Below are 14,260 nucleotides of genomic sequence, written 5' to 3' on the forward strand. Positions count from 1 at the left end.
TTGGGTCGGCCTGGGACAACGACACTGCAGAAAGGGGGCTGTTTCTCTCCAGAACTTTCGGACAGAGGCTCCTCCAGACATTCCAGACACATGTGTCCTGTTTGGGAAGGAAAATGGCTTTGCTGTCCTCCAGAGAGAGAATGTCAGCTTTTGTCTGCTTCCTGCCAGATTTCTGTGTACCTGGGAGCTCCCTGGAGCCCCCAGGGGAAGCTGTACCTTATTCCTGCCCCTTGGGTCTCCCTCCCCCCGCTGGAGCTGGGTAGCACATGCCAGAGCCAGCAGGAGAGTTAGGATAGAGGACAGCCTGGAGGGCCACCCTCCTCCCTCCACAGGACTGCCTTTCTGTAGAACAATTCCCACCCTTCGGGGAAAACTGAGGCAAGTTCAGCTAAGCCAAACTTAGCTCTGGTCCTTGTTCCAAAGTTTGGACATAAAAACTTTAGTTCCCAAGACAGGCAAGATAGCTTACCCTCCGACCTGCCTCAGTTGTTTTCTTTTTCTTAGCTTGCTATTTCAAATGATTATAGATTTATAGGAAGTTGCAAACAAGTACAGGAAGTTGCAAAGAAAAGGTCCTGTGTGCCCTTCACTCAGTGCTCCCCGATGGCAACATCGTACAACTCCGAGATCCAGACCTCAGGCTTTAAAATGATATTGGCTCCATGGGGAAGCTGAGTCCTGGCAGCCACTTCACTCCTTCCCCAGGAGTCCCCCAAGCACCTGCATAGGTGCAAAGACAATCAGGGCTTTGAAGCAGGCATTGGCCTCTTTCTGAGGATGGATGAGCTGGCACTGACAGAAGTCAGAGACCAAGCAGCCAGGCAAAGGGAGGCTGCAGAGTGGTCTTAGGAGGTCATCCAAGAGATGTGGGCAAAGCAGCATCTTTGGGTGGACTGCTTGTGATATTGTTTCCAGTAATGAAAACTTGGAATGCCTGGCAGGTGAGACTGGCCAAGAAAATAATGAAGCATTCACACAATAAAGACAGTGTGGCTAATGTGATCACACTGTAGAAGAATAACTTTTATCAGGGTAAATGTTCATGATATACCAGCAAGTGGAAAAAAGATCACCAAAAATATGTGCAGTATGATTCTTTGGGGGGAAACACACACACACACACACACACACACACACACACACACACACACACAAAGTGCTGAAGGATATACCCCTCAGAATGTTAACACCTTAACGCTGGTAATCTTTAGACAATGGAATTATGAGAAATTTTTATTTTTTTCCTTCTGTATCTTATAAGTTTTCTGCATTGATTATATATGACTATTGGAATTCTTAAAAAATATTACCAGATCCATCCCTTGTCTTGACTCTGCACAAACTTGGCTCCGTGTGTCTGGTAAAACTTTCAGGGGAGGTGGAGGGTCATTTTCAAAGGGACCTGGAGGGGGTTCTGCTGTCTTGTGGGAGGGGGGAGGAGATGGTAGGGTGTCTGGAGTTGCCTGGAGAGCAAGGGCTGGCCCCGCAGGAGAGGGTCTTTGCACACATGGGAGAAAGGGGGTGGCAACATTGCCAGCAAGTGGTCCAGGGTGGCCCAGGAGTGGGGAGCAGCTAACCTGGTGCCTGGTGAAATTCCAGAGCCAGGCTGAGGCCAGAAGCTCACCCTTGCCCACTTCATTGCTCCAGCTTCTTTACCATCTGCTCATACACACACGCATGGCATTCTCCACTTCCATTCAGGAGCTCCTGGCAGGGGCACGGCTGCCTTGTGTTTAGCTCTGTGCCCCCCTGAGCTTTGCAAAAGGCCTGGCTGACCCAGTGTATGATGGTTGGATGGTATCTTCCCCCATCACCCACTTTCTCATCTCCATCTGCTGACTTTCCATCTCTCTGCAGGCTCAGATGCCTCTTCCTCCAGGAAGCCCTTGCTGACCCCTCCAGGGCCCACCCTACTGCATGGTAACTTCAATTTCACATTTTACCAGCCTGCCCGGTACCTAGATTATGGAACTCTGAGCTGGTTTCCTCCTTTAGTGCATAAACCTTAGCAAGGTCAATCAATGCCCTCATCAACTCTGGTTCTCCAGTGCACCCCACAACATGAGGTTTGGCACCAAAGAGGCACTCAACCAATCCTTTAACAGAAGAAAAAGGATCCACGCTTCTCTCCCTGAGGCCCTGTAACTCATGACTAGTGCGTGGGGAGTGGGGGACGGTCCCTGCCTCACCCTCCCCTGCTAGGAGAGCAAGCTTCCGTGGCCCCAGGCCCGTCTGCACCTCCAACCCCACCTGCTAGTTCTTTATACTCGCTCCAGTCATGGTCACGAGGGGCCCGGAGAGGAATGGTGACTCAGCCCAATTCATCACCACAATGGAAAAACCCAGTCACCTGTCCTCCTGGCAACGGGACCCGAGCTTCCTCTGCATCTGGAAGGGCAGAAAGCCATACTGTTTTCAAGGTCCTTTTGTCTTTCACCTGCTGAAAAATCAAAGACTGGAATATGCAGAAGCACCACCCGTCGACACTGTAGACTTGCAGCTGGCTGGGAATCTCAGTGACCAGGGGTGGTGCGTTCCACACCAGGCTCCAAGGTCAGTGCCCTCGTATGCATCTCAGAGCAGCTTCACGAGCCCACTGTTGTGGGCACTGCCACCGTTTTGACCACCAGCATCTGAGTCGCCCTTCCTACGAGACAGAGCCCACCTCCTCCTAGAGGAACTGAACACATCTTTTCCCAGCCTCCCTTGCAGCTTTGGCAGATTACCCGACCCGGGCACCTCCAATCAGACACGCCCGTTCTTGACTGTGAATGAGAAACTAGTGGCACGAGGGAGGGAGCCAAGGGCACACAGAGTCCATCCTGGCAAGGACTCGGCAGCAGCAGCAGCAACTCAGACTTCAGAGGCAGCCGTGGTCCCGAGGCATGGCAGTGTCCCGTGTCCTTGCCCCTGGCGCCGGCTACAGCGTCCGTGGTGGTTTTGACACCAGACCAGCGCTGCAGTGTTGGGCCTGGATCCTGAGACCCAGAGAGCTGCCCGCCCTCCTTGTAACAAACCCCTTTTTCACTTAAGCTAGCCAGAGTCGGTCTCTGTTTCCTGCAACTGCCAGGCTGCTGCATTAGCCTGAACTTCCAGAGGGGCAAACGAAGGCTCAAAGAGGTCTTCAGAAAGGCTGCGTCTCATCTCCAATGGTGGTGTGGGCCAGGCTCCTGCCCATTTGACAAACGGCAAAGGGGAAGCCCAGCAAAGGCAGCAACTTAGGCAGCATCTTTCAGGTAATTAGGAGCCAGGCTGGGGTGCCTTTTAGAGACCCCCAGTTCCAGCCAGCAGCTTGGCCCTCTGCCGTGCTCCGTTTTCCTCTGTTCAAAGCCCGGCCATCCAGCCTGTCCTCAAACATCATGCCTCCTGAGCGGGTGTTAAAGATGAAGAGAGCCTAGGAGCAGAAGGGACTGAGAACTTGTTCTGCTGACTCAGCAGGGACTCCTCTTTTCCTGGCATGACTGACCGTCTCCTCCAGAAGGGGCGAGGGCCCCCTCTGCCTGCTTATTCCCTAAGCACCTGTGCTGGGTGCAAAAGCCCCCCATCCTCAGGGGTGGGGGGTGGGTGTTCTTACATTCCTTCACCAGCTATTAAGTGTCCACTTTCACAGGTTCAAATCTGCAACCTGACCCCCCCAAATGCTCACTTGGGGTTTGGGAATTCTCTGAGCCTCGTGGATTGTGCACATCAGTTCAAGGCTATCGTAGATACCATTCTGCACACAGACATGTCACAGTGTCAAAACTTTTGTTTGGCAGCCCTAACATCCTCCTGGGGCCTGTATTCCCCCCCCCCCCCCGGCCCGGGAATTCAGAACAGGCTAGGCCTCATGAACTACGTTACTAGAAAACCATCAATTAGTTTTGTTCCATGACTAGGTCTGTCATCAGACAGACCTTATTGAAAAGGGTAGAACTCAGGGAAGCCTGAATCCCTAACACAGGCATAACAATTTAATCATCAATAACAATAGCAACTATTTAGTGAACACTTAAACCATGTGTCTGACACTATGCTAAGCATTTTCTTTATGTTCCATCATTTAATTCTTACAAGAACCCTCTGAGGGGTCATCATCCCAATTTCAGGGTATGGCATGGAGGCTCAGGGAGGGTGAGTAACTTGCTGGACTTCACACAGCTGGGAAATTGTAGAACCAGCCTGTGCTCTTGAGGACTGACTCCAGACGTGTACACGTAAGAACCACAGTCTCCTGGATGTTTTGGACACAGGGGTTCACTCTGTCACCACTGGCCTCCCCCACCCCTTTTACAAAGGTGGAAAGTGAAAGGGACTTCCCCAAGGTTAGCCCCAGAGCTGTAAGGAGAAGCCAAGCTTGCTACCTCCCATGTGGTTTATATACTGTACCCCGAGCAGGAGCACGCACCCCATCTGGGGCCACCAAATCTTACTAGCTTCCTCAAGACCAGTGAGTCAGTTCATTCAATGGCATGGCAGCCTCCACCACAGCCTGGAGCTAAGGGACAGCCAGCACCTTACCACAAACCAGACAAAGGGGAGGAGGTGCTGCAGGATCCACCTGAACTCCCACCCAGTGGGACCTCTCAGATGACTGGTCCAACTCATTCACTGTGCACAAAACAGGCTGGAATCTGGGAGAGGCAGATCCCTGACCAAGGTCACTGGCAGACCCTCAATAGAACTCGTCTCCGGAAGCACTGTTTTGAACTGTCTTGCCCAAGTAAATTTTTCCAGGTCATCAGATTTCTCCCTACAGGACTCCATCTAGGGACTTTAGCGCTGCTTCATTTGGGGTGACAGGTGAGAGCAACGTCCCTGAGCCAGACCAGAAAGAGCCTGAGCAACACAAGGGTGTGCCAGATCCCCTTCCCGCTCAGATGATGAAGGGTGAATTGAAAGCAGGGACACTCTGGGCGGGACCCTGACGGCCCAGAACACCTTTGTCTGGAGACCATTACTCCCCCACCAGCTCCCAAGGAAACCCTGGGAGTCTGAAAACTGGACGGGGTTCCAAGGACCCGTGAGCACCTGGTTCTTTCCGACCCCCCTGGGCTTTTCCCGAACAGGTCCCTGGCGGCGGCGGGGTGGGGCGGGGGCGAGCGGCGGGGGCGGAGGAGGCCGCTGTCCCCAACCGCTGGGGTTCCCCTCGGGAATCTGAACAAAGAGGGAGGCAGAGGCCGCCCCCTCCCCGGGAACCCGACGCCGCGAGGCTGCAGGGGGCGCGGGAGGGTAGGGGCCTTCCGCCGCACCCCGCCAGGTCGAACGCGGTTGACCTTTTCCCCGGACGCCTGCGAGAGGCTAGAAGCGTGCGGGTCCACAGGGGGTCTCGGCTAGGCTCGGGTGCCGCGGCGTCCGCTCGCCCGCCGGCCCACCCACCGGCCGGGCGCTCCCGCCGTGGCCGGAGGGGGAAGCCGAGCGCCCGGGACTTCTCCGCTGCAGCCACCCTGCCGGGCCCAGCCGGCCGGCGGAGCGCCCACGCCCACCACACCCACGTGGGCACGCCCCCCGCGGCGCACCGCCCCCAGCCCAGCCTCCGCCCCCGGCAGCGGCAGCGAGGTGGAGGGGCTCCCTGCTGCCCGCACCTGCACCCGCGCGTTGGCGACGGCGGCGCCGAGGCCCGGCTCCCCGCCTGCGCGTCTGTCTCGTTCACATCACCCTCGGTGAGTCGGCGGCGCCCTCGGTCTTTCTCCCCATCTCCCCCCGCCGTTGCGGCTGCGGCCAGCCCGCCACCCCTGCTCCGCCTCCCCTCGCGACCGGAGACTCGGCGAACCGCGCGCCCTCTCTCTGGGGCCACATTTGGCTTACGAGGGCGGTACCCCCTCCCAGCGGGACGCGGGGACCTCCCCGGGCGTCGCGGTGGGGGAGGCGCGGGCGGCAAGGCCTCTTTGTTCGGGCGACAGGCGCCGGGGCCCCCCCTCCCGCCGCCGCCGGGAGTGTCACCCGCACCCAGCCCGCGCGCTCCCTCCGCCTCCCGGAGATCACCCCGACCAGGTGGCGGCGCGCGCCTTTTAGGGGTGCGCGGTCGTGCAATTGGTGGATTTTTTTAACCGGTTTTGGGGGGGGGTAGAACGGCGAGGGGGGCGGCGAGAGCGCTCCTGGCTCCCGGCAGCTCCGCCTGCCAGGCTCCTGGCTCTCCTGCTGCTTCGCTCCTCGCCTCCCGCGCTCCTCTACCGGCTCGGCCGAGCTCGCTCCCCGACGCCGCAGCGCGGAGATGAAGGTGCTGGGACACAAGATCGAACTGCTGACAGGTACCGCCGGCCCTTCTCCTCCGCCGCTCCTGGGCGCGGCCCTCGCCGCCCGCTACTTTCCGAGTTGGAGCGGGAGACCGGCGCGCTGGCCGGGGTTTGGGGCGGCTCGGGTTCGAGCTGGAGGAGGGGGTGCGGATGCTAGCGAATTTCGAGCTTGTGCGCTCTCTGTTCCTGCGCGGAGCACCGCTCCGAGAGAGGACGTGGGGCTGTGTCCCGCCCGGCCCTGCTCCAGTCCGCGGTGCTGGCGTCCCGCAGGAGGGAGCGCGGGTCAGGGGAGCGGCCCCTTGGAGTCTCCGACTAGCCGAGCTGTAACCAGGCCATCGGAAGGGATTTCAGCGCCCTTGCCCTCCAGTCAGTGTCGCCGTCCCCCAGTAAAGAAGGAGCTCCCTGGGCTCCCAACAGGACCCCTGCCATAGGCCTTTTATTTCCTGCTCCCCGTAACAATCTGAGCGCCTCTCCCTAGAAGTTTCTTGCTGGGAGTAGAGGCCAAGTGGTCTGGGCAACCAGATGGGACCCTGCCGACTGGGGGCTCTCAGCCTTGAGGCTCCTCTGGAGAAGCGGCCAGACACCCTGCTGGAAACCACATCCAGGGTGCTGTGGCTGGAGATCAGCAGAGGACACTGGGTATGCCCAGAAGTGGGGGAGGAAAGAGCAAGGACAGGAGACCCAGTGTCTGAAAGGTGGGAGAGCTCTCCCACTCCTGAGGTTGTGTGGAGAGACTCCGGCAGGTGGAAGGGGGCTAGGAAAGGGAAACACCCAGGGCCACCATCTCCCCCGGGCCTGGGCGGTGAAGGTGCTCAGTGTATCCTGGGGCCATGTGTGGAGTCGGGCACCTGGAAGACTTTGGTTTCTGACCTCAAGGACCTTACTGTCTGGTGCCAGAGAACAGAGCACAGGAACTCTGTTACAAGACAGGGAAGCGGGCAGCAGTGTGGGGGTGCATTCAGGAAACAGGTTGGAGTCTGAGGGTGCTGGAGGGGAGCAGAGAGATTTGAACACATGACAGTGTTTGAACTGGACCCTAAAAGACAGAATTTCTATTAATGGAGAGAGACGTGGCATCGCAGGCTAATGGAGGGAGGGGCCAGCTTACATATAGGCCCTGCGAGTGGTGCAGAGGCTGGAGGGTCTGGAGCTGCAAGGGGAGGTCTGGTGAGGTTTCAGGCTGTGAGTGAGAGTTAAGTTACCTGCAGCTGCTGTCTCTTGGCTCCTGGCAAGCTCACAAACAAGGAAGAGAGGGCTGTTCCGAAGCCCTGGAAAACCTGGCCAGGTGCTCAGAAGTGCCAGGTCTTAGTTGGACGAGCCATGGGGCTGGCCCTCCCTCCAATCCCTTACCAGCTTTTCCTTGTAGAGCTCACTTGAGGCAGGCTGGCCCACCTGACTTCAAGGCCACTGCACTAGTTAATGCCCTTGAGGGAAAGTTTTTACAACCCCGTGGGTGTTGGGAACCCTGTTCACAGGGCAGAACTTCTGGATCCTCCCCTTCTCCTCTTTGGCCCCAAAAGGCCCCGGAGGAAGAATGCTCTTGGGAGGCATTCATGGGGGCTCCAATGGGCGTGCAGCTTTGGGGTCCCAGGGCAATGTGCCCTTATCTCCTGGGTACAGGGGTCAGGGACCCGCCTCCCTCACCAGACAGGCTTACCTGGTTCTGGTGGACTCTCTAAGCCCCTGGCCAGGCTGGAACAGGAGCCCCTAGGGCACTGTCGTGGGTCACAGGCCCCCCCCCCCCTTGCACCTCTCACCAGGCCCTGGGAGACGGTGCATCCCTTTAGCCTCTGGCTGGTGGTCTTTGTGACCTTCCTCCCAACTCCATCCTGTCCTCCTCCTTGTCCCACAGATAAGGGTTCAAATCCCAGCCCTTCTGCTGACCAGCTGTGTGATTTCAGACAGCTTGCTTAACCTCTCTGGCTTCAGTTTTCTCCTCTTAGAGATGAAACTGTTGACCCCTCCCTCTGAGAGTTGGCATGAGGCTCATTGAGATAGCATGGGTGAGGGGGCTAGCCCTGGTGGGCACCTCTTGGGCTTCATCTCCCTTCTGGAAAGTTCCTCGTCATGGAGAACTTCCACCTACCGTGGCTGGTTGGCCACTAGAGAGTTTGGCTCTGTCCCTAACTCCACCTTATCCCTGCTCACATGCATCTGTGAGATTCTGACCTGTCTCCCCTGCTGGATGACGAGCAGGTCAAGGTCAGTGTTGTTCCAAGTGGATTGTGGTGGCAAATAGCAAATGCTCAACCGTTGTTTGAGTCCAGGCTCAGTTGTGTCTCTGGGAGGATTCCTTAGAGGCCCGTAACTCCCTGCCCCCTGTGTCAACATTAGTGAATTGTTCCATTGAACCTCTTTGCTAAAATCCTACTTCTGTAGCTGTTTACAGTTTTCACATTCTCCCCTTTTATCATCATGCCCCTTTTCCCGGTGAGGTTAGTCACTTCTTCATGCAGCTGGGAAAAGGTGGAGCTCAGTTTCAAACCCGGGTCCTGAGCCATCCCGTGTGTTCTAACTGCCCGGCTTCAGGCCAGTCTTCAAGCTGTTCACTTCTTTTTCCCATCTGTAAAATGGGATCATCATGGTACTTACCCGGTTGTGTGCTTCAGCAATTAGCTGTGAGAGTGTGTGTCAGTGCTGAGTGCAGTGTCAGGCAGACAGTCAGCAAATCGCAGTTGTAGGGCTTTTGTTCCCAACTACCTCCTCAGTGTCCTAGGGTCTCCTCCTTCCCCTTTGCTCCTCTTCTGTAATGTTCCAGTTCCTTCTCTGGCTTCTCCACACAATCCAGATCTCCCTGCAATGTGCTCCTGGGGGACTCTGCTGAGACCTCAGTTTCCCGTCATGTGGGACAAATGGGGCATGACACCTAGAGTTGGGCTCTACTGGCCTGACATCACAGCTCTGACATCAGGTGGGGAAGGCCGGGTGCCCCTCACCTGTGGGGCTGGAAGGATGTCCATGAGTTGTTGTGCCCAGTCGGAGCATGTCTTTTTGTTGCAGAGAGAAGAAGCAGGTGGTAGGGGCTGTTCTAGGAAGTTTCACAGGTAACTGATGCATATGGCAGCCAGCATTTTCCAGACTCTCTGAGTCTTGCAGTATAAGGAGGGCAGGGATTTGGGAACCAGAACGGTCTCCTCTCTGTTTCTCAGCTCCTGAGCAAATTTGTAATTACTCTGAGCCTCCGTCTCCTGATCAGTAAAATGGGAATAAGGGCCCTACCTCAGTAGCACTGGGAGGACCCCAGCACACGGCCCCCCATGTGCCCACGCAAGCTTGCTGCAGTCTTCAGAGGACAGACTCTTGGTGCCTTTTGTAGCTGAGTGTTTTTTTTATTTCTTAGTATGATGTGGGAAAGTGGGACATTAGTCTACTTGGAAACAGGAAAGTGATGGCTTATGTGCATTTGCACTCAAACAATATGTCTCCAAGATGGTTCGGAGTCCTGAGGGAGCTCTAAAGTGGCAGATTTGGGGCTCTGATATGGTCCCTTGGGAGCCCTGATGTTGGATGTTGGAAATGTTTTAAAAATACACTCAATGTGTGATTAAAAAGCAAAACTTTTTGCCTGTTCTGTCTGGAATTTTGGTGTCATTTGAATGCATGGAATATGTAGTCCCACACAATTTCATAGACTACCTTTAAATAGTGTTTGATTCTTGGCAGGTGTGTTGACCCACATTTTACATGTGGGGGAAAATGAGAAGCACAGATTTATCCCAGCAGGCTGAAAATAGGATCCCAAATCCTCATTTCCAGTTCATCCATTTCAGCAAACTCCACTGCTTCACCGGTGTGCTGCAGTGTGGGCGGGGCATGCAAATGAGGGGGCGTGGTCTGAAGAGGGGAGGGGTACGCAGGTGGGCCCCCAGCCACAGGTGAGGGTGGGGTGTGCGGAGACAGGCGTGCTGTCCTCACTGTCCACGCAGAGGGCAACTGGCTCAGCTTTTATGAAGGGCAGGTTGGCAATGCTGTATCAGAAGTTTAAAAATATGTGTGATCCGTGACTCAGCAGTTGAATTTTTAGGAACAAATAAAGATGTGTGCAGAGGTGTTTGTTCAAGGGTGTTTATCCCATAGTTGTTTATAGAAAAAAATAATAAACGGGAGCAATCTGAATGCCTAACAGCAGAGAACGTTAAATAAATGCGGGTGCCATCATACTAGGGAACCCCAACAGCTGCAAATTATGCCATCACAGGTTATTTACTCATCCGGACAGACACTCCCTTATACATGTAATAAGTGGTGACATCACACTTGTGTGGCATTTGCCATGTGCCAGGCACAGTTCTGAGTGCTTTCTATGTATTAACTCATCCCAACAACCCTAGGAGGGACCCGCTATTATTTCCTCCTTTTTATAGATAAGGCATACTAAGGCACAGAGAAGTTAAGTAACTTTCTGAAGGTCACACAGATGTTAAGTGGCTAGCTGGAATGTGAACCAGGATATCTGGCTCCAGAGTCCAAAAGTATGTCTCAAAACTGTTTTTTTGTTTTCAGAAAGAAAAAAGCCTTTTTCAGTATGTAGATCAGCAGTGAAAAAAGATGAAAGAACCTAAGCAGAAATCTTAACAGTGGTTTCCTCCGATGAGTAGGATTGTATGTGCTTTTTACTTCTGTTCGCTCTTCTGCTTCTCTGACTTTTCTCAGTTAATGTGTGTTACATGAAATTCAAGTTCAATTTTTAAAAACTAAGAAGGAACAGACGCAGAGAAGTGCTGAGTGCTGGGGTTCTGATGCAATCAAGCTGGCGGGAGCCCTGAGGAAGAGCCGAAGCCCAGTGCTTTGGAAGCGGTGTGTTCTTGGAAAGCTTGAGGGCAGAGCAGTGGATGTTGAAGTTGGCTTTCCATAGGGAAGAGGAAGTGTTCAGGGGCACAGTGAACAGTTCTGACAAACGTAGGGCTGCAAGACCATGGGGGTGTGTGTGTGCACTAGGCTGAATAACGGCTCCCAAAGATATTCAGATCCTAAGCACTAGAACCTAGAAGTGTTAGATGACAAGAGACCGCAGGTGTGATTAAGGTAAAGCACGTGAGATGGGGTCTTTGTCCTGGATTAGCCAGGGGGGCCCCTGAATGCAAGCACATGTATCCTTACGAGGGCGGAGGCAGAAGGATACTTGACCACAGAGCCCAGGAGAAGGCACTGGAATGCCCTGCGTCAAGATGCTTCACTTTCTCCACACCGCTGGCCTTAATGATGGAGGACCGGCCAGGAGCCAAGCAGTGCAAGGAGCACAGTTCTAAACCTGGAAAGTGCAGGAGAAGAGATTCTCCCCTCGGATCTGCATAGGAAGGAAGAGTGGTCCTGCCAAAACCTTCACTGCCGCCCAGTGCCATGGAGTTTGGGCTTCTGACCTCCAAGACAATGAGACAACGATAGGCCTTGTTTGAAGCCGCTGAGGTTGTGGTGATTTGTGACACCCAGGAAAACCAGTCCTGGGGTGTGCACATCAGACCCAGGGCCTCGGCCCCTGCGCCGGCCAGCAGCACAGGGTGGTGGTCACACTGTGGGGTTGGAGTCTAGAAAGCTGGATCTGACCTGCCCTGGCCATGTGACCTCAGGCTGAACCTGGCCGAGTCCACAGGGTAGTCTTTTTTTTTTCCTTTTCTTTTTTTAAATGTTTTGCTCATTTATTTATTCAGAGAGAGAGCGCAAGCACGGGCACGAGTGGGGGAGGCACAGAGAGAGAGAGGGAGACACAGAATCTGAAGCAGGCTCTGGGCTCCAAGCTGTCAGCACAGAGCCTGTCGCAGGGCTCGAACTCACAGGCTGTGAGATCATGACTTGAGCCGAAGTCGGATGCTCATAAAACTGAGCCACCCTGGCGTCCTGACCTCTTGAGGGTCAACTGAGAGCCCTGCGATGCTGTTTTCTGCATAGGAGAGCGTCACAGGAGCATGGGTGCAAAGCTGGTCTCTGTGTGGTAACAGAAGAGCTCTCGTTGCATTCATCCTCCAGTGCCCGAAACCCCAAGCCACAGATGAAACGTACACTCCAGCCAGAACGATTACAAGCCCCATAACAAACACTTCTGAGGACTTACGTGCTCTTCCAGTTCACCTTTTGGGAGACGCGTGGCAGGACAGATGCTGCGTGCCTGGTGGTGCGCCCTGTCTTAGGTGAGGTGGGGGGACCCCAGCCTCCTTGGACAGGACACAGGGCATATTTCTGGGATGTCATCTCCCTACACAGGGGTGGGGGTGGGCATTCCATAGCCACGTCTGAGGTTTGTAGCCAGGATCATATTCTGTGCGCCTGAGACAGTTTCCTGACAGCCTACTCCAGGGGCCAGGCTTGTGGGTGCCAGAAGTGGCTTTTAGCAGTCTTTTCCATGCTGGTATTTAGGAGGAGAGATGTCCTGTTGGGGCCCAGGGGCCTGGGGGTGGAACAGGGAAGCTGCTGCCTCTCCATCAAGTTCCCTGGAGAATCCTGTCCACCCCACCCTGAGCCATACACCTGCCTTTCCTGGTGCTGAGAGTAAGAGCTCTGAGCTCACTGCTCCCAAAGCCCAGGCCAGCTCCAGAGTATTCACTGAGAACTCGGCCCACTTGGTCAGGGTGGAGGACGTAGTGGTCGGGGGTGGCCCCGAGGTCCCTCGCGATCCGAAGTGGTCATCCAGGAGGACTGCAGGCCCTGCGATGTTCCGGGTTGGAAAAGCCCTAGGCAGCTCGAGTGGACTGTGATGTTGCCTTTTGGGTGTGGTGGGCAAGTCCTGCCCTCCAGCCCATGAGCCCTCTGACCCCACACCCAGGCCTGGCTGCCCCTATGTGATTGCAGGGTGGATGGGTGGGTGCTGGGCCAAGTGGAAGAAAAGACCTCGGACCTTCTGTTAGGTCTCCTGATTGCAGAAACTGAGCCTAGGGTGACAAAAAAGGACACTGTGGGGCAACTGTGGCATATGGATGTAGGGCACACGGGGCCACTGGGCTCTGTCTCCCTCTCCCCCACTCCTACCTGTTCGGGTCTTTGGGTTGTTTTGGTTCTAAGTCAGGCCCTGCCTCTCGATGGCGAGTTGGCTGCTGGCTCACAGACCATCCTCCCCATAACCCCAGCGAAGAGCGTCCCCAAGGATGCCAGCAAAGGCCTGGTCCTGACGGGAGCCCGAGGCCCTCCCTGCACCCTCCGAGGCCACGCCCTGTGCTGTGTCCCCCTGGTTTCCACTCACTCACTCCCACCTTGCCGCTGCTTTCCCCTCCTCTCCTTTCTCTGGGCTCCAGCCCTGGACACCTCTGTCCTCACTCACCCCCTGGCTGGCCCCATCCGGTCTCACGAGTTTGGGCACTGCCTCTGTGGTGATGTCAGCAGCCCAGCCACTGGCTTCTCTGTCTGCTCAAGGCTAAACCTGCCTTGAGAGAGCTTCCCAGCTCTCTCCTCACAATGGCTCAGAGCAAAACCCAAGTCATGCTTGACTCTTGTCCCTCCCTCATGCCCCACATCGATGGCCGACAGCTCCCACTGGTTCTGCCATCAGGACACGCCAGAACCTGAGCGCTTCTCCACCTCCACTAGCCATCAGGTCTCTTCCACATCATTGCAACTGTTCTCCCTATTCCCGCCCCCATGTCTGTTCCCCCCAGAGCAGGTGGAGGGAGTCTTTAAGATGGAAATCCTCTCACATCACCCCTCTGCTCAGAACCCTCCAGCGCAACTCACTCGGAGGAAAACCAGAGTTTTCCTAACAACCTTCAAGGCACAACATGATCTGATGCTTCTGCCCTTACGTCTTTGTCCCCAGGTCCTTCCCCACCCACCCACTCCCCAGCTCCCCTGAACGTGCCAGACAAATGCCTGCCTCACAGCCTCTGCCCTTCTCTCTGGCCTCAGTGCTCCTGCACGTCCCCAGAGCCCTCTCCCTCACCTCCGTGTGCCCTGTTTCAGGCTGTCTACCCCCTTCGCTGACACTGCTTCCTCTATTGACCTTGGCATGTCTGACACACCATAGATTAACTCAGACTTGTTGATGTTTATCTCCTCCCCTAGAAAGTTCCACAAAGGAAGGACATTTTGTCTATAATAGTATCTTGTCTCTGGTGCCTGGA

General features: G+C 55.3%; 1 protein-coding gene across 4 annotated transcripts in view; it reads left to right on the forward strand.

The window, feature by feature from the left end:
* The first annotated feature begins 5,511 nt into the window (after positions 1–5,511).
* Positions 5,512–14,260, forward strand: part of NDRG4 (NDRG family member 4) — a 43,392-nt gene continuing 34,643 nt past the window's right edge. Inside the window, exon 1 of one of the 4 annotated variants that reach the window (XM_043599342.1) lies at positions 5,512–5,642. Coding sequence is in view for 3 of the 4 variants with exons in the window: in XM_043599343.1 (XP_043455278.1) it covers positions 6,194–6,230 (37 nt within the window). In the remaining variant the exon portion in view is untranslated. Of the gene's footprint in view, positions 5,643–6,074; positions 6,231–14,260 lie in introns of those variants that run through there. The other 3 variants (XM_043599343.1, XM_043599340.1, XM_043599341.1) reach the window with 3 other exon arrangements.

The sequence above is a fragment of the Prionailurus bengalensis genome, chromosome E2 (genome assembly GCF_016509475.1).
Source record: "Prionailurus bengalensis isolate Pbe53 chromosome E2, Fcat_Pben_1.1_paternal_pri, whole genome shotgun sequence".
In the NCBI taxonomy this organism is placed as follows: Eukaryota; Metazoa; Chordata; class Mammalia; order Carnivora; family Felidae; genus Prionailurus; species Prionailurus bengalensis.